At 43.6% G+C, this 24,316-nt stretch overlaps 1 protein-coding gene across 1 annotated transcript in view; it reads left to right on the top strand.

Annotated features, from left to right (window-relative positions):
- The window catches only part of LOC126483912 (cuticle protein 19.8-like), a 33,709-nt gene extending 12,738 nt beyond the window's left edge, over positions 1 to 20,971 (top strand). Inside the window, exons 2-3 of the mRNA XM_050107185.1 lie at positions 859 to 1,194; positions 20,068 to 20,971. Coding sequence (XP_049963142.1) covers positions 859 to 1,194; positions 20,068 to 20,739 — 1,008 coding nt within the window. The 3' untranslated portion in view covers positions 20,740 to 20,971. The remainder of the gene's footprint in view (positions 1 to 858; positions 1,195 to 20,067) is intronic.
- The last annotated feature ends 3,345 nt before the right edge of the window (positions 20,972 to 24,316 follow it).

Genomic DNA, 24,316 nt, shown 5'->3' with positions numbered 1-24,316 from the left:
CGGTTGCCAAGAATGACATAAACGTTTCTACGTTCTTAACGGAAAGTAAACAAATTTACGATAATGCTTGAAGCAGAAGAAATGAAATAAAATTTGTGGTGCCGCCGGACCTCGAGGTCCGGCCGCAGCTCAAATTTTATTTCATTTCTTCTGCTTCAATCAATGTCGTAGATAAAGAAGAGGCTTAAATGTCTCAGGGAAAAATATAATTATAAGACCTACAAAATAAATAAATTTACTTGTGTAATAATCTTTGCATTTCTTCGTGAATCACCCTGTATTTGGGATCCGCGATAAGTAGGACATATAGGGATATATGTAGTCTTCAAAGAAGGGCAGCACGAATGGTCACAGATTTGTAAGACACATAGGTGAGTGTCACGGTTATGCTAAAGAAGCGATTGAATAATGACGCTAACTATTCCGCGAAAATCTATTTGAAAAATTTCAATAATCATCTTTAGATGAGGAATCTAGGTGTATGCTACTACTCGCTTTGTATCGCTCTCGTAGAGATCATAATGATAAGATAAGCCTAATTAAAGCGCGTGTAGAGACGTTTACGCAATTATTCTACCACTGATCTGTATGCGAATGGAACGAGGAACAGCTGCAAAGCGTGGTATAAGGAAAAATTCCCTCTGGCAGGCGCTGCACAGTGTTCTGCAGAGAACACATGTTGATGTAGATGTAGAATCCTGGTGCTGTGGCAGTGAAGGCTGAGCGCCTTCCACGGCCCAAACGGGAAGTGGTGAGCAGCCTTACGCATTTAATACGCACCTTCCCATACCCTTCTAGACTTATTGTCTGACATTAGTTCACCGAATCGAATGTGAAAACTGCTACTACTGTGAACAGGTGTTGGTGAGCGTGTCCGCTCTGTGGGGTGCGGTGGCGCAGCAGCAGCAGCAGCTGGCGTTTGGAGGCTTCTCCGGGCCCCTGCAGGGAGGCAGGCCGCAGGACGCGTTCTCCCAGGCCCAGGGCAGGCCGCTGGCCGGCTTCGGACAGCCGCAGGCGACCGGCAGAGCTCTGGACGCGTTCGGGCGCTCGGCCGGCGTGCCCCCGGGCACCCTCCCACTCGCCGCGGCGCCGGCGCCGCCGCCCCCGCAGCCGCCGCCTCCTTCTCGACGGTCGCCGGCCGTCGGACTCCGGCCCGACGTCTCTGGCCGGTTAGCTGACGACGTCTTCGGACCGGTGAGCCTGGGAAAAACCTACCAGTTATAGTGGATACCGATATTTCGTTTCTGACTAATCGTTATTTTCCGGTATTAAATTTGGCCTCTGTTAAAAAAAAGGTTCTTTTTTATTTTTTGCTAATAACCGAGTAAAAGAGCCGAAAAACCAATTAGCCATAGCGGCAGAGCTAAAGTTTCTCGTTTTTAAATAAACCTTTTTTTAGAAAAGAAGTACTTTTTTCGTCAACTTTGCAACGGATTAAAATATTGCAATATTATAGAAAATGGGAAAATCACTCTGTACTATTTAGATAATATTGACAGAATCGAGCCCATGGCATAAGAACTGGTACAGCAGTGCTGAGACAATAATGTCGGGTTTCCCGTGTGTCATGGCTTAAGGTACGTGTGTAGGTGTGCAGGTGTGGTCTATACCAGACAAATGCTCCCTAGCTCCCTGAAAATTTCAGGTTCTATAGAAGAATGGCCACTGTGTAGTAAAACATAATAAGCAAGTATTAGTAAGCATGATGTGCTGCAGTTAATCAAATTATCAAGAAAAATACATAATTATCATTCTACATCGGTTAGTGAAAGAGGTATTCAGAGAGCAAAAAAGGGGATTCAGAGAGGCAAGCTAAGGAAAGAAGGAAATTTTCTAAAATATGATTAGGTCGTGAAGTGTCTGGTGACTGAGAATATTCTTCTAATGGTCCAGGACTAAAAAAGGAAATTAACAGTTGAAACTCCATTCCATGAAAATATGGATGCTATCTTATAAATTATAAGGAACATTTTCTTGTTTACTGTTAACAAATACCTAAATCATTGTGGGTTGTATGGCATTCCAGTTTACACATTTATTCATACCCTTTTCAGAATGTTTCAAACACCTAAGATTTACACCAACCAAAGCTTGTCAAACAATTTTTTTCTTCCAGCTATGAGACAATTTTCTCTGAACAACAACCGCCAATGTACTGAAATTAATCGGTGTTCAACATTCCAAACCTCCAAAACAAAAGAATTCTTTCTAATGAAAGAAAATATTTTCCCTGAATTTAAAAAGCAGGTATTGGAGACTCCAGGACACCTTCACTAACTCTTTGTTCTGGGCAGTTCACTACCAATTACCACCGTCCAAGCAAGCCTCACAAAGTAGTTCAGTGTTAAATTTTGTCACAGGGCGTACCGCTTCTGTAATTATAAATGGGGTAGTGCCAGAAAAAGTCTGGGTGCCGGGATCAAATCCTCATTAGGCACACAGTTTCAACTTCTTACATATAACTGCTGCAGAAAATATTCTGTTTAACAAAAATCCTTTTTGACATGAGGTATTTAATTCCAACTGTGTAAATTCTGTTGGTAGGTGAAAGTAATTTCCGCGGTTAATTGTGTGCTTCCAGGTGTTCTGCCAAATTATTGTTTCCATTTTACGCACAATATTTTGATGACTGAGCCAGTCATCTTCTTCAGGTTCTACGTGTTTCGCTGTTATGTGTGTAAATTCTCTGGCTGGACTCCAACCAGACTGAAATACTGTTGTCTCTTGTGCTGCTATTTATAGCCAAGTTCAATTCCCAATGTTCCCTACACCCTTTCATGCTTTTGTTTCCAGATCTCTCATGTATTCCTTGAAACTCAAATTTGCACAGCATTTCCCTACTCTAGTGGATGGGATGGCTATTGAGATTTTAATAAATTGAGTGCTATTCCCAAGCATTATGTAAATTGAAACCTATATCCCTGTTTATTAGGTTTTCTGACAACTTTATTTTGATAGATTTCTTAATTATGCTGTCCCAGAAACTAGACATTTACACCACAACACTGGTCTCATTGTATTACATTTCATGATTATATTCATGGCAGTGCTCGCGTGACAGCTGATTTGACTTGCTTGAATATTTTAGTTGTGTGGGTCGCTGATGTATCTCACATCTTTTCTTGATTGTTTCTGTGGTCTACTATAAACAAGACGATGTCACAGTTGCATAGAATGCAGTACACACCCAGATTACAGAGACCTAGATCGTCTTTTACAAAGAATACTTTTTATTTAGATGCTATGCTTTCATACAAGACTATCAATCTTTCTGGATACTTAGCCAGCATAAGGTAGATATGATACGTTTGGTGACTCTTCCTCAGTCTCAGCCCGAGAAGTGAGCATCTATCAAACGATCAGTTAAAAAAAAAAAAAAACGCCAGTTTTAAATTCCGGGCACGCGATGCTGTTCTCTCAGTTGTCCCTTTCGTTTTTTGTTTGTTTGTTTTTTTGGTCAGTGGTTATTGTTAGAGCTAAGTATATTATGTATGGCCCAACCTAAAAGGTTGGACACTCCTGGTCTGTACGGTAGATTCTCGCTGTCGTCGCCAGACACCCGTTGTACTGCATTATGGCTCTAACCAGTCTGGAAATATCTTTACAAAGTCAAGTAGTAATGAAGTACAAAGTTTCATTTGCTTTGAAAAATTAAAGATTTGTCTACCATTTCTATGAAGTAAGAAAAGAGGGTGCTAACAGTAAGTAACAAATTAATAGCTGAACAACAATAAAAATTGAAAGTAGCTGATCTTCTGCCTGTGTCAGCCGGCCGATGTGGCCGAACGGTTCTAGGCGCTTCAAAAAATGGTTCAAATGGCTCTGAGCACTATGGGACTCAACTGCTGTGGTCATAAGTCCCCTAGAACTTAGAACTACTTCAACCTAACTAACCTAAGGACAGCACACAACACCCAGCCATCACGACTAGGCGCTTCAATCTGGAACCGCGCGACCCCTACGGTCGCAGGTTCCAATCCTGCCTTGGGCATGGATGTGTGTGATGTCCTTAGGTTAGTTAGGTTTAAGTAGTTCTAAGTTCTAAGGGACTGATGACCTCAGATGTTAAGTCTCATAGTGCTCCGAGTTATTTGATCCAGTTTTTGTTGCCTGTGTCAACATAATGTGCCTTTACCGTAGCCTTTGAAAACGGACAAATTAACATGAAAAACGAAGTTACTCAACGGTAGTTTCATCATTTAGTACTGACTACTCGTAACGTCCAAATAGTAGTATTATTCTCCATTACAACATAATATTTGAGCAGCGTTTCAAAAAATTACAATCAGTAGGAGAATACTCGTGAGTTTTTGCAGTGTCCAACCAATTATCACACTCAGAGAAAAGCAGTGAACGGTGTACAGTCTAAGTTTTCTTTTATTTGTCTTCTCAATTTAATATTTTGATTCTATGTATCATGAAACTTCGATTTCTACCTATACTACAGGAAATAATAGGAATAAAAAACCGAAAATCGGTTATTTCAGAAACTGGTTATTTTCAGCGGTTTTAACAGGCACGTTAAACTGGCGTGGAAAAACCGATGCAACCGAAAACCAGTTGTTTCAGCGATATCCGCCGTCCCCATTACATAGTAGGGATGAGTGATACTGTTGTTGTGTTCTTCAGTGCAAGGACTGATCTGTGCTACTCTGCCCTATAAAATCTCTGCGTAACCACTATAACCTACATCCATTCGAACTTGTTTCCTCTATTCGAGCCGTGGTCTCCCTATTCACTTTCTAACGCCCACCTCCCCCTACCACACTTGCCGTCATTACCAAACTGACGGTTCCTTGTCCGCTCAGGATACGTCAACCTTTCTTCTAATCAAATTATGTCATAAATTTCTTTTTCCCTCATTAGTTCTTTGATCTACCCTTCTAACCTTTAGCATTCTTCTGTAACACTACATTTCAAAAGCTCCTGTTCTGTTCTTGTCCGACCTACTGTCCGCGTTTCAGTTCCATACAACGCTACATTTCCACATTCCCTTCCGTATAACGCTACACCCCTGACGAATGTCTTCAGAAAAGACTCCCTACACCATGTGGTTATAATTAAATTGTAGCTACTCACGGAGGTCCAGTGTAGACTGCAACTAGTATGGTAGTAAAAATTGGCAGATATGCTAATGCGTTAATGTGAAGCCGATTTACGCTGAAAAAAATTAGTTACAATTTTGCCCATCAGGTGCCAATTTGACACTGTACAACATCTCGCCGACGCCTCTGTAGATCAGACTGAAGAAATTCTATTAGTGGCGGTTAATAATAAAATCAACTTTATGGCTTTCTCACCTGTTTGCCTTTCGAGCCCCACCCCGTTCCTATTCCAACACATATGGAAACATATCTGTTAAATCTTTCTTGCATTCACAGCTCAAGATTTGTATCTGTAGGCCAAAGTTGGAACTAATTTTTTTCCGTGTACATCGGTTCCGCATTAACGCATTAGAATCTCTACCAATTTCCGCTGCCATACGATGATAACAGTCCACAATGAACGTCTGTGAGTAGCTGCACTTTAATTATAACCACCCAGGATTAGATGTTAACAAATCTCTTTCTCAGAAACGTTCTTCCGCCTCTTGCCAATCTGCATTTTATATTCTCTCTGTTCCAGCCTTCGTCAGTTCTTTTGATGACCTGTAACAAAACATATCTACTTTTAGTGCCTCCTATCCTAATCTTTAGTACCACAGCATCGCCTTATTTAATTCGAATTCATTCCATTATCCTTCTCTTAGTTTTGTTGACATTCACTTCGTAACCTGTTTTCAAGGTCGTATTCATTTCATTCAACTGTTTTTCTAAGTTATATTATGTCTCTGACAGAATTACAGTGTCATCAGCCAACTTCAAATTCTTTTATCTACTCCCTGAACTTTTTCCAAATGTATCCTTGCTTTTCCTTCATAGCTAGCTCATTGTGCTAAGTGAATAATATCGGGATAGGCCACAACCCTGTGTCACTCTCTTCTCAGCTAGTGCTTTCCTTTGATGCCATTTCACTCTTACAAACTGCAGTCTGATTTCTATACAAGTTGCACATGACCTTGCACTCATAATGCTATATCCCTGTTACCTCAGAATTTCAAATTTAGTCCAGTCAGCATTGTAAAAAACTTACCCTCGATCTAAAAATGCTATAAATATAGATATACCTTTCTTCAACGTATCTTCTAAGATAAATCGTAAGATCAGTACTGCCTCTTGTGATCCCACCATTCCCCAAAACACAAAATACTCTTCGAGGTCAGCTTCTACCAGTCTTTCCATTCTTCTGTAAATAATTCCTGTCAGTATTTTGTAACCATGACTGGTTAAACTGGTGCTTTGGTAATATTCGTAAGTGTCACTTGCATTTTTTTTTTGGAATTATAGTTAACTAAGTATTGAAACAATATCATCAGTAGTACCTATGAAGAAAAAGTATTCCACGCTGGAACCTATTACATTTTTAATAGTGTACTATTTACCAGTGGAAAAGCTTCTTTCCATCAAACACTTCGGTTTTGGATAGCAAAGAGAAATCTATTCAGTTTTTATTACGTATCTCTTCTCACTTCTACAATTTCAATAACTTTTTGAAATAGCCCAATACCACTCGTGCCTTGTCACCATAATGGTCAGCCCCCGAGTTGCCTCTCGCAAATTATTAGGCGGAGGTAGCTCGGCAAGGTGATGTGTTATTGGCCTCCCTGTAGCGCATTCGTTCCTTCCGATCGTTCAGTCGCAACCGTTCCACACTGCCGCAGTGAGCCGTTAGTAGCTCTGCCCGGACAGAATGTAACTTGCGGATATGACATACACTGACGGAAAAAAGTCGACACCCGCAGAAGGAGTTGTGCGAAATAAACAAAATTGGTAGGTACGTTTCTACACCCGAAAGACGACGTCTATTCAAATTTCGTGCCAGCCGCCTAAGAGTGATATTAGTGGCGTCACTAGAAGGATGAAAATTATGTTTACTTTAAATACACCCCATTGACGGTAGTCCTTGACCACTACAGGGGGGGGGGGGGGGGGGGGGAGCCCATCGTGGTCGGCTTTTGGCTCTGGGGCATCGTACTGCATCAGAAATTTGAGCAGCAGTCAGAACCAGAGTGACAAGTTACTAACCGGTTACTTCAATGACAGCCCCGAGCCAGACGCCCTGCAGCGTGCATTCAATTGACCCCAAACCACCGCCATTTGCGACTTCAGTGGTGTCAAGCGAGAGCTCATTGGAGGGCAGGGTGGTCTGTTGTGATGGAAAAAAGTCACCACCATTCCACATCGCAGGTCTGTTGTGACGGAAAAAAGTCGCCACCATTCCACATTGCAGGCCTGTTGTGATGGAAAAAAGTTGCCACCATTCCACGTTGCAGGTCTGTTGTGTTTCCTGATGAAATCTGGTTGTTCCTCGGCGCCAATGATGGCCACGTGTTGGTTAGAAAGAGGCCACTCAAGGGCCTACAGCCAACCTGTCTGAGTGCTAGACATTCTGGACCTATACCTGGAGTTATGGTTCCAGGTGTGATATCGTATGACATCAAGAGTACTCGTATGGCTATCCCACGTACCCTGACTGAAAATCTGTACCTCAATCTGGTGTTTCGACCCGTTGTGCTGCCATTAAGTAACAGCATTTCAAGGGTGTTTTGCAAGGAGCAATGCTCGCCCAAATGCTGCTATTGTAACCCAGCGAGCTCTACAGAGTATCGACATGTTGCCTTGGCCTGCACGATCAACTACGTCTGTCTCTAATCGATCACATATGGGACACCATCAGACGAAAACTCCAGCGTCATACGCAGCCAGCGTTAACCGTCCCTGTATTGGCCAACCAAGTGCAACTGGCATGTAACTTCATCCCACAGAATGACATCCGGCGCAACACACTACATGCACGTTTGCATGGTTGCGTTCAACATTCTGGCATTTACTCCGGTTGTTAATGTACCAGCATTTCAAATTTCCAATTCCTTACATTAACACGTGTCTTGCAATACTGATGACTTTTTTGTTACTTAGACAAATGTACTCCCGAAATTTCATTTCTCTGCGATTTTTTTTCCGTCTGTGTATTTTCTCCCTTGGTATCTTAAAAACGGTCGCCTCCTGAGTGCAAAGTCGTTCCACCGGAAAGCAGTGTCACTTTTCCAGCGCGGAAACCGTAATACGTTTACAATTCTAAGTGTATTGTGTGTCAAGTAATTAATAGGTTTCTGAAACCTGTTATCTGTTTGAAATAGGGAAATTATGGTTAAAACGGCTCTAAGTACTATGGGACTTAACATCTGAGGTCATCAGTCCCCTAGACGTAGAGCTACTTAAACCTAACTAACCTAAGGACATCACACACATCCATGCCCGAGGCAGGATTCGAACCTGTGACCGTAGCATCAGCGCGGTTCCGGACTGAAGCGCCTAGAACCACTCTGTCACAGCAGCCGGTGCAGGCATGGAGCTTCAATAAAAAATTGCCCAACTGAGAGTGAGTACCATGCACAGTTAAATGTGTGATTGTGTGCAACAAATTATGTAACTGAACTTCATCAGCAGTTCTTATTCCATACCTCCATTTTTGTTGCGATTAAAAGAGACAGGAGATTGTTAAAAAACTGACAGTGCCAATCCATTCCACCGATAACCCTATTCATCCAATCATCTCCGTCCACCTCTCACTGCTATAAACGTTATAAAGTTCATGGCGATCGTACATCAAAACATTCACGCAGTCCAGTGACCACACACCCTCGAGAAATTCTCCTTCGCTGCCTGCTCTGTGTCCATCCAAACACCCAGGCCACCTACCCTCTTAGTCCAGTCCACTTCGTCTTCAACCGCATCGATACCCCAGTGTAAACCCTCTCTAGCTCTCACTCACATAAACCACTTCCAAAACCTTACAATGGCACGACAGCGATACGGTATCCTCTTCCGCAACATCCCATCACACACAACAAATAAACTGTTATTTACGCACACCCTGTCGCAATACAATGTCAATACCTTTATTTTAAACAAGAACTTACCCCAACTCTAGCACTCCATCAGAACCAAAAAAATGTTCAAATGTGTGTGAAATCTTATGGGACTTAACTGCTAAGGTCACCAGTTCCTAAGCTTACACACCACTTAACCTAAATCATCCTAAGGACAAACACACACACCCATGCCCGAGGGAGGACTCGAGCCTCCGCCGGGACCAGCCGCACAGTCCATGACTCCAGCGCCTTAGACCGCTAGTCCATCCGAACCTTTCACTATAACATAGTGTAAACAACCCATTCCCCTGGCCGAAGGCCGAGTTGCAGTGGGGCACCAAGAGAACACTTCTGTTCGACCACAGGCATTTTATGACTTTCCCAATGAATACCTTATTCAAATCCTCTCCTGAAAAACCTCCACAGTACCAGTGCCAAATCCGTCCTCACACCGACATCCTCTATGACGTCCTCACCACACAGACCGTAACTTTTCCACTTATAATACTGCTTCTGACCATTCCTAGCCAATTTCTGGTAGAACTCCTACGTGGCATCAGTTTATTCCCAACCTCCAAGGTGACGTAGTTCCCGTCCCACAACACAGCTGTCCCAGACTTTATTCTAGTATCTCATAACCGCCATATACGTGTCACCACGTGAGTGCAAAATGGTTCAAATGGCTCTGAGCACTATGGGACTTAACTTCTGAGGTCGTCAGTACCCTAGAACTTAGAACTACTTAAACCTAACTAACCTAAGGACATCACACACATCCCTGCCCGAGGCAGGATTCGAACCTGCGGCCGTAGCGCCTAGAACCGCTCGTCCACCCCGGCCGGCTCACCACGTGTGTCCTGGATCCAATAATAAATGACCACGTACACATCTTATTCACATCCTTGTACCCCATCCCAATATTCGCTCAAAATTTATCCAAGAGTCTTCGTAATCCAGCTGGAATGTCTACTGGAAATCCAGACACCCATAACGGGAATAAGCCACAGACCTTTCAAAACCGTCATGGTATACCTCATGTCACTTTCTTCCAGCAGCAGACCATGTTAAACGTCATATCCACCCACATCACTAGTAAACCAGTGTATCTCAATCACCCATCCTTCCCTCCACACATTCAACTGTTTGTACGTGAGTTCCGTCGCTTATGCCTTACGTTCCTGCAGACTCAGAACCGGTATACATTCTGACACCACCGGCAGTCATTGAGACACATCAGAAACTTGCTCAACGACAAAATAGCCTGGGAGTGGGAGCAAACGAGCTCAAGGCTAGATACTGTCTACATTAGCTTCTCCAGTTACTGCAAAGCTTTCTAACTGACTCCCTAGGCAAAGCTAACCACCTGACATCCTGTCTCTCCGACATCTTCACAGTTCCTAATGACCCTAATCTCGATTAAACCCTAATCCCTACAGTCTATGAACGTATGGACATCATTGTCACACCACTTTCTCCCAATTTCTATTATTTGGACGGCGTACCATAGAGAGAACTGATCACATCCGTTCCAGTATGTGATATAAAACAAGTGTTAGGCAAAACACACAACACTGCTGCAAGCGCAACTGCATTACTGACAGACATTCTGGAGCATTACACCCCATATCTACCCATTAGTCCCACCTCGGTATTTAGAATTTTCGCATCTCTCGCCCTCGATATAGATTATGATTGTGAATAACATTCCAATCTCCTCTTCAAACTCCACACATACGTGTTCCAGATTAAGTATGTCTGCTTAATTGGTTCCTTTCCACCTGACCATCTTATAGTTAATACGAGTAATACCAATTCCCGCACTTTCTATCCTGCAGGTGTGTCGAGAGGCTCCTTCCTCTCTCCTCTACTTTATATCCTCTACACTGATGATCTGCCAAAAGCACCCTTCCAATCTATCTCCTTCAGTATGCCGATGCTCCTGCATTCCTAGCCTTCTACCCAACACTCCAGAAATCACAACGATCCCTCCATCTCAATCAGATTTGCTCCTGATGTGCCGGCCGGTGTGGCCGAGCGGTTCTAGGCGCTTCACTCTGGAACCGTGCGACCGCTGCGGTCGCAGGTTCGAATCCTGCCTTGGGCATGGATGTGTGTGGTATCCATAGGTTAGTTAGGTTTAAGTAGTTCTAAGTTCTAGGGGACTGATGACCTGAGATGTCAAGTCCCATAGTGCTCAGAGCCATTTGAACCTCCTGATGTAATTAGTGGCTCCTGAAGACAAATTCCTCTATTATGGGCAATAACTGTAGAACGAACCACCTTTAGCTTCTTCATTCACGATTTTTACCTCAGAATTTACTACCTTCTATCCAGTTAACTAAGGCACTAACATATGTTGGACCAAGCCTCAAGCGACAACTAAGAGCGAAAATTCGCCTCCTAACCACCCAACAGAATGTCTACGTTGGAATAAAACTACTGACTGGCCGAAAATTAGGACCATCGCGCTCCACTGTAGTCAACAACCGCAAAATCTCCTTCTGTTCCATCCTCTCACACAGGAGGAGGAGGAGGACATTGGTGTTTAACGTCCCGTCGACAACGAGGTCATGAGAGACGGAGCACAAGCTCGGATTAGGGAAGGATGGGGAAGGAAGTCGGCCGTGCCCTTTCAAAGGAACCATCCCGGCATTTGCCTGGAGTGATCTAGGGAAATCACGGAAAACCTAAATCAGGATGGCCGGACGCGGGATTGAACCGTCGTCCTCCCGAATGCGAGTCCAGTGCCCTACCACTGCGCCACCTCGCTCGGTACCTCTCACACACCAATGTTGCCTGAAAATCCACTCCTCCAAATTCTTTCATCCCTTTCAAAGACCCTGCACTCCATCATGCTTTCCACATCCATTTACCTTCCCCCCACATGGATCCTCTACTGTCTCATAAAATTGACATCCCTTTTCATTGACTTTCGTATGCCCTACACTATCCGCAACCTAGATTCCATTAACCCCATTGTTTCCACTCTGATCACTGATCCTGGTATGTTGCTGCTCCTATAACAGCACATCTCACTGTTCTTACAGTTACACGCACTTTATATCCTGTCCCAGCGCAACTTCAACGGCTCTCTCTTCCAGACAATGAAATCAGCCTCTTACTTAATCATCCTACCATCTATAACTTCTCCTCACCTGTTCGATTCCAAATTATTGTTCCCTCTCCGTCTTCCTTCTATATCTTCCCCACCCGTCCTCCTGGTTACACTATGAGCGAGCGAGGTGGCTCAGTGGTTAGCACACTGGACTCGCATTCGGGAGGACAACGGTTCAATCCCGCGTCCGGCCATCCTGATTTAGGTTTTCCGTGATTTCCCTAAATTTTCCCAGGCTAATGCCGGGACGGTTCCTTTGACAGGGCACGGCCGACTTCCTTCCCCGTCCTTCCCTAATGCGATGAGACCGATGACCTCGCTGTTTGGTCTCCTACCCCAAAAACAGCAACAACTGGTTACACTGGGGTCGTGCTTACCCACAAGGCTTTTTCCCACTTTCTACCAACTATCCATTTCCATGGTAGTGGACCTGATATTTATACTCACAACCTTCAAAACTATACAGAGCACAGTTTTTCCTCTTCAAAACTCCCCCCCCCCCCCCCCATCGAGGTTCTCCAGCGTTTTAGTGCAAGTTCACAAGTTCAATGCTCTTTTATAAAATGACATCGCCGTTTCTACAACGCATTTTAAATATAGTTCTATTCTTATCTTTATGTTTTAGTTCTTCGATTTTAATCCAAACAACAAAGAGAATCAACAGTTTTAATATAATGTAAATGCAAACAAAATTCATCTTGTATATCAATGCCTAGCCGTACTACATGTCTAGTTCAGCATACTTTGTGTTATTACATATTACTCAAACTCAGAGCGACATAAAAAAAGCTAACAACAATTGAGGAACTTCAAAGTGTGCTTAGCAAAAGTATAATCCATGACAAGTAGAAAAAAATATCGACCTCGCTCAATACGCTATGCACAACAAAAAACTGGTCATATTTAAAGTGGAGACCCCTATCCAGGGTGATTTCGAAGTTTGCGGGCGGTGTCTTCTGGCTGTGTTTGGTGTCCTCACAAGCTATGCAACCTAACAGCCGCTACTGTGAGGAGGTTGAGCAAGGTGCCCCTGGAGGATACCTAATATGGTGACTAATGTACTAAACTGGAAATGCTATAATGAACAAAACAGTACATTACACAGCAAGTAGCGCTCCCAATCACCTAACTGATTTTCTTACATGTTCTAATAATTGCGGTTAGCGTAAATCTTATAACAAAATTTTTGTGTCCATCGATATTAACTGAAGCTCTAGGACCTTTATTGTGGCTGTCAAAGTTTGCTACCTGAAACTGCGAACGCAAAACTATCTTGGTGAAGTCGATTTATTAAAGATCTAAATTATTTTCAACAACAAATAAAAATACTGTATGCAATACTATACCTGAATTGTTTCGCTAATATACAATATGAAATTCTCCCATTAGAGCAGAGCGAGCCAAATTACGTCGCAGCCTCAATCCTCCTCGATCCGCTGTGGCACGCGAACAGTGCAGCCAGCATTGGTAGTATAAAAATGACTCGTATTGTTAGGAGCGGCTGCTGGTTTCGCTGGTACGCCGCCGTATTGAAACATTAATAGGCGTACAGCAATAATAAAATAAAATAAATAAATGTTAGCTGGCCGAGGTGACTGAGCGATTCTAGGCGCTACAGTCTGGAACCGCGCGACCGCTACGGTCGCAGGTTCGAATCTTGCCTCGGGCATGGATGTGTGTGATGTCTTCAGGTTAGTTAGGTTTAAGTAGTTCCAAGTCTAGGGGACTGATGACCTCAGATGTTAAGTCCCATAGTGCTGAGAGCCATTTGAACCATTTAGAAATGAATGTGCGATTAGGTATCCGTTTCCAAAATAAGCCCATTTCATCCAGGTTGAAAACCTGCTTCAGTGTAGTGCAGCGTTCAAACCGCTTCGTACAAGTTTAAAGTATAGATGTGGACCACTTCAAAAGCCTCACAGGGAGCCGGCCGGGGTGGCCGAGCGGTTCTAGGTGGTACAGTCTGGAACCGCGCAACCGCTACTGTCGCAGGTTCGAATCCTGCCTCCGGTATGGGTGTGTGTGATGTCCTTAGGTTAGTTAAGTTTAAGTAGTTCTAAGTTCTAGGGGACTGATGACCTCAGAAGTTAAGTCCCATAGTGCTCAGAGCCATTTGAACCATTTTTTGAATAAATGTTAGTGTAATGACGGTATTCTCTTATTTGCTCCTTTTTTATTTTTTCCTACCTTTTTGATCTTCTATACACCGACAGAAAAAAATCGCAACACCGAGGAGGAGTTGTGCGACATAAACAAAAGTGTTACTACATCTGAAAGATGATGTCTATTCCATCACGCATGTCGCATAAGAGTGACGCTAGTAGCGCCAATATGAGATTGCATATCAGGTTTGCCTTAACTACCTTTGTAATAGTAACAAGCGTTAGTTACGTGTGAGATTGGATATGGTGAGTTGATATTAGTGAAGAATGCCTTTAAGCCGACAATGAAGCCCTTATCCAAACCTTACTGAGTTTGAACGAGATCGTGTAATAAGGCTACGAGAAGCTGGATGTTCCTCCTGCGTTACTGCAGAAAGACTTGGCAGGAATGTAGTCACTGTACATGACTGCTGGCAACCGTGGTCACAAGAATGATAGGTCGCAAGAAGATCGGGGTCCGGACGGTAAAATGGCATTACCGAGGGGGAAGACCATCATGGCTCTGAGGCGTCGTACTGCATCTGCAGCAGCTATCTGAGTTGCCACCATAGTGACACAACGAACTGTTACAAATCGGTTGCTTCAATGACAGTCTCGAGCCGCCAGACGCCCTGCAGCGTGCTTTCCACGGACCCCGATCCACAGTCATTTGCGACTTCAGTGGTGTCAAGCGAGAGCTCATTGGGGCGCAGGATGAAGGTCTAATGCGTTTTCTGGGAGAGCCGGTTCTGCCTCGGTGCCAGTGATGGCCGTGTGTTGGTTAGGAAGCCAGTTGTGGGCCTGCAATTAACGTGTCTGCGTGCTAGGACACTCTGGACCTACACCTGGAGTTATGGTCCGGGATGGGATTTTGCATGACAGTATGAGCACTCTCGTGGTTATCCCACACACTCTGAATGCAAAAAAAAAAAAAAAAAATTGTACGTCAGTCTAATGATTCGATCTATTGTGCTGTCATTTATGAGCAGCTTTCCAGGGGGTATTTTCCAATAGGACATTAGCTCGCCCACGTACCTCTGTTGTAACCCAGCATGCCCTACACAGTATCGACATGTTGACTAGCCTGCTCGATCACCAAATATTTCTCCAATCAAGCAAATAATGGGACATCATCGGATGATAGCTCCAGCGTCATTCACAACCAGCTTTAAGTGGCCCTGTATACAGACATCTGGTACCTGTACATCAAAATGCACGCACGTGTTCATGCTTGCACAAAACATTCGCGCGCTTACACCAGTTAATAAGTACCAGCATTTCACTTTTGCAGTGACTTATCTCGAACTTACATTAACATCTTGCAATGCCTATCACTGAAATATTTTACCTAGATAAATGTACTCCCGAATTTCATTACTTTGTATTAATTATTTCTTGGTGGTGAGAGTTTTTTCCGTCAGTGTAGATAGACTTCACAAATCTGAATAGTATTACAGAATATTTTATAAATTTGTTGCGAGTGCAATCTGCAGTTCGCGACTTTTCTTCCTACTAAATGATTATCATCATCATCAGCATAACCATCTTCATCAAGAACAGCTCCCACACGCTAGTTGGGGTTGTTTTACACATTTACCTATATATTTTTCTCCATCCCCTTATCCTCCGTCACTGCCCTCGCCTTTCCTTGGAATGCCTTCTTTACTCCTTCATCCAACTATCCCTCGATCTTTTACACCGGAACCTCGAAGTCAAACATCATCCTTTATTTCCGTACCATTTACCCCTTGTCGATTATATTCGCTCCTGTAGGTATGTCTACTTTAACGTTTCCCAGATCTCTTCACTTTCATTCTGTACATTTTTGGTACTCTCACTCCGCTTCAGTGAAACTTCATTTCAGAAACCTATATCTTGCTTAAACCTCTGTACTGCTTCGTCGAGGTTTCGGAACTATATGTCGCGATAGGTGTAACTTCATGTAGTAGGGTCGATACATTTCTCAGTTGGTCTTCCTTAGGACATCTTTATTCCACGCCAGTATCCTGAGACTTGTAAGAAATGCTGCTTCTTGTCTCCGTCTCTCATTGACTTCCTCATACATTTTTTCCCAACTTTTTCCAATGCACTTTCAAGATATTTGCAGCTGTTGACCTCTAAATTCTTTCCTGCCATTCTCTTCCTGGTCACAGCCACAAACTCACTATTCCTCATGTTCTATACCATGTACCTGCCCACGTCAGTCCATACATCTAATTATTGTTGAACATTTTCCTTATTTTACCAGTTCATTAGTTCATCATCAAAAGCTACACTATTAACATATAAATATCCTTCCAGTTATCTGAACCATTTTGTCAATATGCAAGCCATAAAAAGTGGAAGAACACTTCAATATTTTATGGAAGTACACTTCAATATTTTAAACCGCTTCCTCTGCTTTATCTATTCTGTTACCTCATCAGCAACTTACGTCACCCTGTCAACTGCGCATGTTTACACGCATATGCTCTCCAGGGTTTCCCATACATTATTGCAGCACATATTGTCAAACCCCATACTTATAACGTTTTCTTGTAGAGCTGCGTTACTTTAAATATATAATCTGTCGTTGATCTCGTCAGATTGAAGCCGTAATGTGGTTTCTTCATTTTCATCTCAATTTTGTCCCTTAATCTTTTCTCAAGAATTATCTCCCATTTCACAGTGGCACATCTTATCACGTCTTTATAGTTCTTAAATTCTCTCTTGTTACCTTTTTTGGGCCGGCCGTTGTGGTCAAGCGGTTCTAGGCGCTTGAGTCCGGAACCACGCGGCTGCTACGGTAGCAGGTTCGAATGCTGCCTCGGGCATGGATGTGTGTGATGTCCTATGTTAGTTAGGTATAAATAGTTCTAAGTCGAGGGGACTGATGACCTCAGATATTAAGTCCCATAGTGCTTAGAACCGTTTGAACCATTTTTTGAACCTTTTTTGAAAAAAGAGCCAATTCCAGTCTACTCGTATTGTCTTCTACGGCTATACAAACTTCATTACACGGTATAGCTCCTGCTTCCGCATAACTCCTGCTGGTCTTATACTCAGACCTCATCTTCACCCTTGGTACTGCGCAGAGTTGGTTCTATTTTTGCGCAGAACAAATGGTTCAAATGGCTCTGAGCACTATGCGAGTTAACTTCTGAGGTCATCAGACGCCTAGAACTTAGAACTAATTAAACCTAACTAATCTAAGGACATCACACACATCCATGCCCGAGGCAGGATTCGAACCTGCGACCGTAGCGGTCGCTCGGCTCCAGACTGTAGCGCCTAGAACCGCACGGCCACTCCGGCCGGCTGCGCAGAACAAATTCTTTTTCGTTTCTTTTCCTTGATTCTTTTATGAAGGGCGTTCGATAAGTAATGAAATACATTCTTCTTCTCGGCAAATTGCGGTTAAAAGAATGTGAAATTTGTCGTGGGGCATACTGAAATATTCCCGCTTCAGCCACTATACTGTCATGAAGTTCCGATTGGTGGCGGCACTTTACGTAGCCCTCAATATGGCATCTGTAACGGAGGTGCGCCTCAAGCAGAGATCTGTTACTGATTTTCTTTCGGCGGAAAACCAGAATATCGAAGATATTCATATGCGCTTGGACAATGTCAACGGAGACCTGGAGTGAACAAAAGCATGGTGAGTCGTTGGGCGAGGCGTCTGTCATCATCGTAACAATGTGGCGCAGACCTGCCAGATCTTTCTTGTGCCGGCCGGCCACACACAGCTGAAAATCCTGCGATGTATTCGTCGTCACAAAAATGCAAAGGAACTACTCCTGTACGACAAAGCAAGACCTTACACAAGTCTGCGCACCCGAGAGGACCTCATAAAACTTAAGTGTTTACTATCTTTGGCTTTAGATATCAATGTCAGATTTGGTCAAAATGTGTTTTGATATTTCCTTTACAAACTGGAAATTTTTTGACCGGAAATGTCGAAGAGCAGAGGCGGAAGTGCCGTCGGAACGAAACAAAATTTCGATGTAGACCTCCACGCGCGGAATGTCACAGGTTAGCCGGCTCGTCTGAAATCAAAGTTGACGTTAGCGAAGTATATAAGATTCTTTAGGAGTTGTACTTCGCTTAAGTTATTTGGACCATAGGAAACAAAATGGCGGACATTTGGAGTAAAATAGGGTTTTTTCATCGATTTTTCGACTTCGTCGGCCAAGTAAAAATATTTATAGTTGATGGATCGGAATAACAGTGGTACAACTCCTAGACAATTTAGTTAGCTTCGTCGGAAACAAAGAATCATGCCAATCGGTTCTGTAGATTTGAAGTTACCATACCGCGCGATAAGAATACGTCATTTCGAGGAAAAGGCGTTTGAAGTTTTGACTACATATAAATGCAACATTATGCAACTTTCGTTCAATCTGCTTTTGCGGGTCCATAAACTAGTCTTTCCTCTTCCTCATAGAGGGCGTTCTGCTCGATCTGGGCCATCCTGCGCTGCTCCAGAGCAGCTCGTACGGCCGGTGACAAGCGGTGCTCGGCCGCTTGAATCCGGTGGTCGTCCGAATGCTTGGCGAACTGCGTCGAATAGAATCCCAGGGTGACGTCCATCATTGTCATGGTCTTCAGAATTGCTGAATACCCTTCGTTGAAGGTGCTCACTGCCAGGAAAGTCGCAATCTCCACTGTCTTCGCACCAGAATGCAAATGCTTGGGGGCTAACTTCCAAACACACGCGTTCAAACTTTCATTTGAATTTTGTGTGCTTCTTCCCAAGCACCACTACAATAACTCGTTCTCCTAAAGAAAGAAACTGATGTTTGAAAAAGGCCGATTTCAGGCAGGTGCATTTTTTGTTCAACCGCTAATAACAAACATTTCCGTTCCGTATTCGGAAAAACCGTTTCAGGGGTGGATTATAAACACTTTTATGGATCGAAAAATGCAGTTTAAAAAATCGATTTTTTGAGTCAAAAGATTGAAAACCTCTCGTTAATTGGACTTTTCTTCCTCATCCATCCCTTTTAATGCAATTTATTTCATTGCCATTTACTCATATCGTGTGCGCGTCCCCGCTGGCGCGCCACCAACGCCAAGCGATAAGAGTGTTTACATAACAAAACTGTTGCATCCTTGAGCCTCCGGTTCTAGATGTACCCTCGTCCGGTTAGTGGCTGACGCTACAGGCAAGGATGCAATTGCCAACTAACTACAGGCAACTGCATTGAACGCCGCCAACATGCCATACAGGAGGTATCGTCGTACCCGCACAACAGTCTACAAAACTATAGAAAACATTGAACTTACAACAACATCAGGAGACAAGAAAAATCGCATTCCAATGAAGAGTGCTGCAGCACACGCCCTCGTCCATGGACCTTGTGTATTTCTTGGATGTTCTCTTAATTTTAGTTTGAATATTAACGACACTTTCTCAAGTGGAAACGGATGGTTCACCGTTGCCATAGTAAGAGGTGGTAGCGGAGTTTGGAGTGTACCTGGTCTTGAAAGTTTTAATGATAGAGATGTAATTGCCTGTCGTACTTATCATATGTTTGAAATTGATAGAAAAGATTTTGGCAAATCAGCTTATGACTGAACATCACCTCTCGTCTTGTATACTCGTAGCAAAAGAAAAATTAATCAAAATGAATCTCTATTTATTTGGGTTAAAGGTAAAGGTGTATGTGAATATATATAATTTGTATCGTTCCTTTTTCCCTTTAGCGTCCTACAAAGTAACATCCTTGTGGCGATTCGTGTATTCTTCCCCTGCCCGTTTATCCACCCATTTCCAGTAAACAAGAGCCGTCCAAATGATGTTCGAACAGTGATGCAGTGTGCTTGTTTAACCTCAGAAGACGACACCACTGTTGCAGCCGGAGCCGTACCAGTTCCAGTACTCGGTGAGCGACGCGGAGAGCGGCGCCGCTTTCCGCCAGCAGGAGAACAGCGACGGCAAGGGCATCGAGGGCCAGTACGCCGTGCAGCTGCCCGACGGCCGCAACCAGATAGTCAAGTACTCCGCCACCGAAGAGTCGGGCTTCCACGCCGAGGTCATCTACGAGGGCGAGCCCGTCTTCCCGCCCGCACCCGCGCCCGGGGGCGGTGGCGGCGGGGGCGGAGGGCGCGTGGTGGGCAGCCAGCAGCCGCGGTCGCTGGCACCGAGGCCCGCCCCCGCACCCACCCCCACCGCCTCCGGACTCGCTCTGGCGCCGCCCGGTAACGCTTTCGCATCTGGCTCGGTCCGTCCAGACGGCAACCTGGCCGCCCCCAGGGTGGGAGCTCTGCCGGGACAGACCGCAGGTGGCGCCTTCGGCGGCGGCGGCCAGCAGTTCGACGCCTCGGCCGGAGGGTTCGGCGCCGGGGGCTTCGATGCCACGGGCAGAGGAGGCGCTCCGGGCCCGGCCTTCGGGAACACCCGGGAGGCTCCTTCGTTCGGCCCTACCGGCGGCGACCTCTCCATCCCGGGAGGTCCGGCATTCGGCTCTTTCGGAGCGCCTGCGCCCACTGTCGCCGTTGGAGGGCGTCGGCTGAACTTCAGGGGGTAGCGCGTTCTGTCTGCAGCAGCCAGTACAAAACTGTCCGGAATTTTTTCACTGTGAGAGACGCTGAAAGCTTATTGCTTCGTATCTGAAGCGCTAGCAAAAGATTTTTAAATAAGAGAATCTTCATTCGTTGTTTTACATACATACAGAGAATGTACAAACGTGAGTGTAAACTCGATGAAAGGACGTTGTTTTCACGAAAATAAATTTCACTTTTAATAAATTGTTCACTACATTTCTGCTTTTAGTTTGTTCAGCATTTGATTCTCCTCTCATATTCCATTATTATGTGTTAGCTTACAATGCCACTCTGGTTCGTATTTCGATAATATTATGGATCACAAGTTTAACTCATGCAAGTGGAATTTATTTAGTTAGGGATAGAACTAAGATGCAAGTAAGGACATGAAGGTGATCATGTGACTAGTACCCTTTCTTTGAATGAATGAGATTTTCACTCTGCAGCGGAGTGTGCGCTGATATGAAACTTCCTGGCAGATTAAAACTGTGTGCCGGACCGAGACTCGAACTCGGGACCTTTGCCTTTCGCGGGCAAGTGCTCTACCGCCTGAGCTATCCAAGCACGACTCACGCCCCGTCCTCACAGCTTGGAAGGTAGGAGACGAGGTACTGGCGGAAGTAAAGCTGTGAGGACAGGTCGTGAGTCGTGCTTGGGTAGCTCAGTTGATAGAGGACTTGCCCGCGAAAGGCGAAGGTCCCGAGTTCGAGTCTCGGTCCGGCGCACAGTTTTAATCTGCCAGAAAGTTTCAGTACCCCTTCTTTGTTCCTATTTCGATTTGAACACAGTTTCATTATTATTAGATCATTATTAATTTTAATTTAATTAGTCAATAGTCGGAGAATGGTCTATATTTGGTCAGTCATAACGAGCAAAATACGTAAAAAATTTCACAGTTCATTTCACAAGCATTTCACCCCTGTCAGTCGCTGCTCCCAGCTACACTCTCCAGTACTGGTACAATACCATTTTCACTACGGTTAGCGCCATTCAAAATTTGGCCGAAACACTGTATATGACAATTATTGTTTCTTATCTTTCACATGTGACTGACAAACTTAACCGTTATTTACAGTGATTGTAAAAATATAAAATCAGGTTTCAAAATGCTTGCTTTAATGCTTTATGACCTCTTGATGAAATAATAGCAAATTATTTAAAACACGATACAGAGTCATTAAAATACGTAAAATGTTCAGAGAATTTGTAAGTCCCTTTAGGATTATACAAGTCAACTACATTAAGAGACTGTGAAGTCCGAAAAGAACCATACAGCTACGATTACTGCTTCCCGTGATACATCTAAAAACAGTTCTTTTTTTCATTAACATACAAAAGATATTGCTATACGAACAATTCGAATTTGTTCTTGATTACAGCTTTGTAGTTGAGAAAAGTTCACATCTACCATTTGAATAGACAGAAGTTGGCCAGTAAGATCCTGTATTCTGGAAACGTTTGTCGTTTGGTACCGAAAATGCTGTCTTCGTTCTCCCTGGAGTGGAGAAAGGAGAATTTTGATCGCAGTTTTTTGGAGATTTTCTTTCCAAATGAGGGTAGACCAAGTGTAGTCCCAGGTTTGAAATCAATCAGTCGAAATATCCCTTTTAAGTCACAGTATGAAATATAGGAATTCACAGGGGTCATTCCAACCATTGCAAAAATCAGTCTGTTTTAATACTTTTTTGACTGTCTATCCGTTTCCTAAGGAGACCTAACTATGTCAGCTTTATCCACGCCACTCATGTGTACATTATAATCTTGCACAACTGTCCCACCACTTCAATCTTTGTTCTATATTTCTGGGTTTTGGGTACACTGCATATTTAATTTCCATAATTATTTTAAAGATAGTGAGTTGCACAGTGGCCCATCCGCGTTCTGTGAAATTCTTGCACATACCTCATGAGATACAGTTTGAAAATTTTCTTCATTGTCTGCCTCTTCCTTATTAATACTTAGATCAGGTTCTGTAATATTTTGTGAAGTACTAGCACACGCCTGAAAAGTTTTTGCATTATTATCCCGGAGAGTAATATCAGAATAGCATCTTCACTACATCACTATATTAGATGGTGTGTCATATCATCTTGACAATTTTCTATTTGAATATGAATTTCTTCGTCTGTAAGACCTCTTCTGTACTAGGCAGCCGTGGCTTGAAACAAAACAAAATGTTACTAAGTTCATTAATGTATTACAAGTCATGGATTATTTCTATTGTTTTTTATAAAATGCAATGCCTTATTATGTATATGTTTTTATATGTAAAAGGTCTTGAAAGCAGAAAAAGCTGTAAACGTCAAAGGGAAGCAGCCAAAAATCAATGTGGCCTGAACTTGTGAAGTCATTGCCTTGCACCTGACGGGACTGCTAAATACCAATCATATTTTACATTGTAGAAGAATATTAAAAGTGTACTTTATTTATATTTTATCAAAATTAATATTAGTATGTATAAAAGCAACTACGAAGAACTACTCACCTCAGTTTACACATGAACCTTACTTTTATTTAAGTAATCTTGCAGCGTTGTCTCACACAGTAAGCACGCATTTGCAGTACAGCTGTTCACATTTCAGGCTGACATACAGGCTTCGAAATGGCATGCTGTTGTACTGATATCCAGCCCAGGAAGCTCAAAGTGTATGAAATGCGATCGGTAACGGGTTTAGAATGACATAATTCCACACACAATCTTCCGGGCTTCCAAAGTCCGAAAAGTAAGTATCTGCGCCATTTCCAGAATGAGATTTTCACTCTGTAGCGGAGTGTGCGCTGATATGAAACTTCCTGGCAGATTAAAACTGTGTGCCGGACCGAGACTCGAACTCGGGACCTTTGCCTTTCGCGGGCAAGTGCTCTACCACCTTTTTTTTCTTTTTTAGGGGAAACAGAAACCTTTATTATTCACAAAATAAACATAGTACGTCCTGACACATGATAACTGTTCTGGAAGGAACCTCGCTGCCGTCCTACCATGCAGCATGAAAGAACAACAAAATCGAAGTGGGGCCACCTCCGGCACCCTAAAGAAAAGTATTTTGGATATAAAAACAAAATTTGAAGTACATCCATTTGCTAAATGTTCAAGCGTGAGTTTTTCGTAGGTCGCATACTCGCATAATGTTCTTAGTCGATCACATTACTTGGTCGGTTTCACAACGAAAGCACCGCCGCTCATCTTTGCGCACCCGGCACACCCCAAGTATTTGGCGGGTCCGCAGAAACCGTTACTAGGAAATTGGCATACCAATCCTTGTACTTTTGCAGCCGTAATAGTTTTGTGTGTCCATCTTGCAAGTATTGCCAGTAATCCAGGACGTTCAGTAAGTTCGTACGTGTGTCTCTATAGATGTAATGGACCGTCATACCTGTGATCCACACCACTGCGTTCGTCTTATGACGCGGAAAATACGTTTCCTCTGGAAAAAATACTATGTCAGAACAGACTGCGGTATAGATAGTGCGCCGCATGAACGCTATTATCTTTCTTGCGAGAGTCCAGACAGCCACTGCCTCGCCGCAGACCAGCCAATGGTCGTCCGTATCCAGCACGCA

The sequence above is a fragment of the Schistocerca serialis genome, chromosome 6 (genome assembly GCF_023864345.2).
Source record: "Schistocerca serialis cubense isolate TAMUIC-IGC-003099 chromosome 6, iqSchSeri2.2, whole genome shotgun sequence".
Lineage (NCBI taxonomy): Eukaryota > Metazoa > Arthropoda > Insecta > Orthoptera > Acrididae > Schistocerca > Schistocerca serialis.
This window is presented reverse-complemented; position numbering and strand designations above follow the sequence as displayed.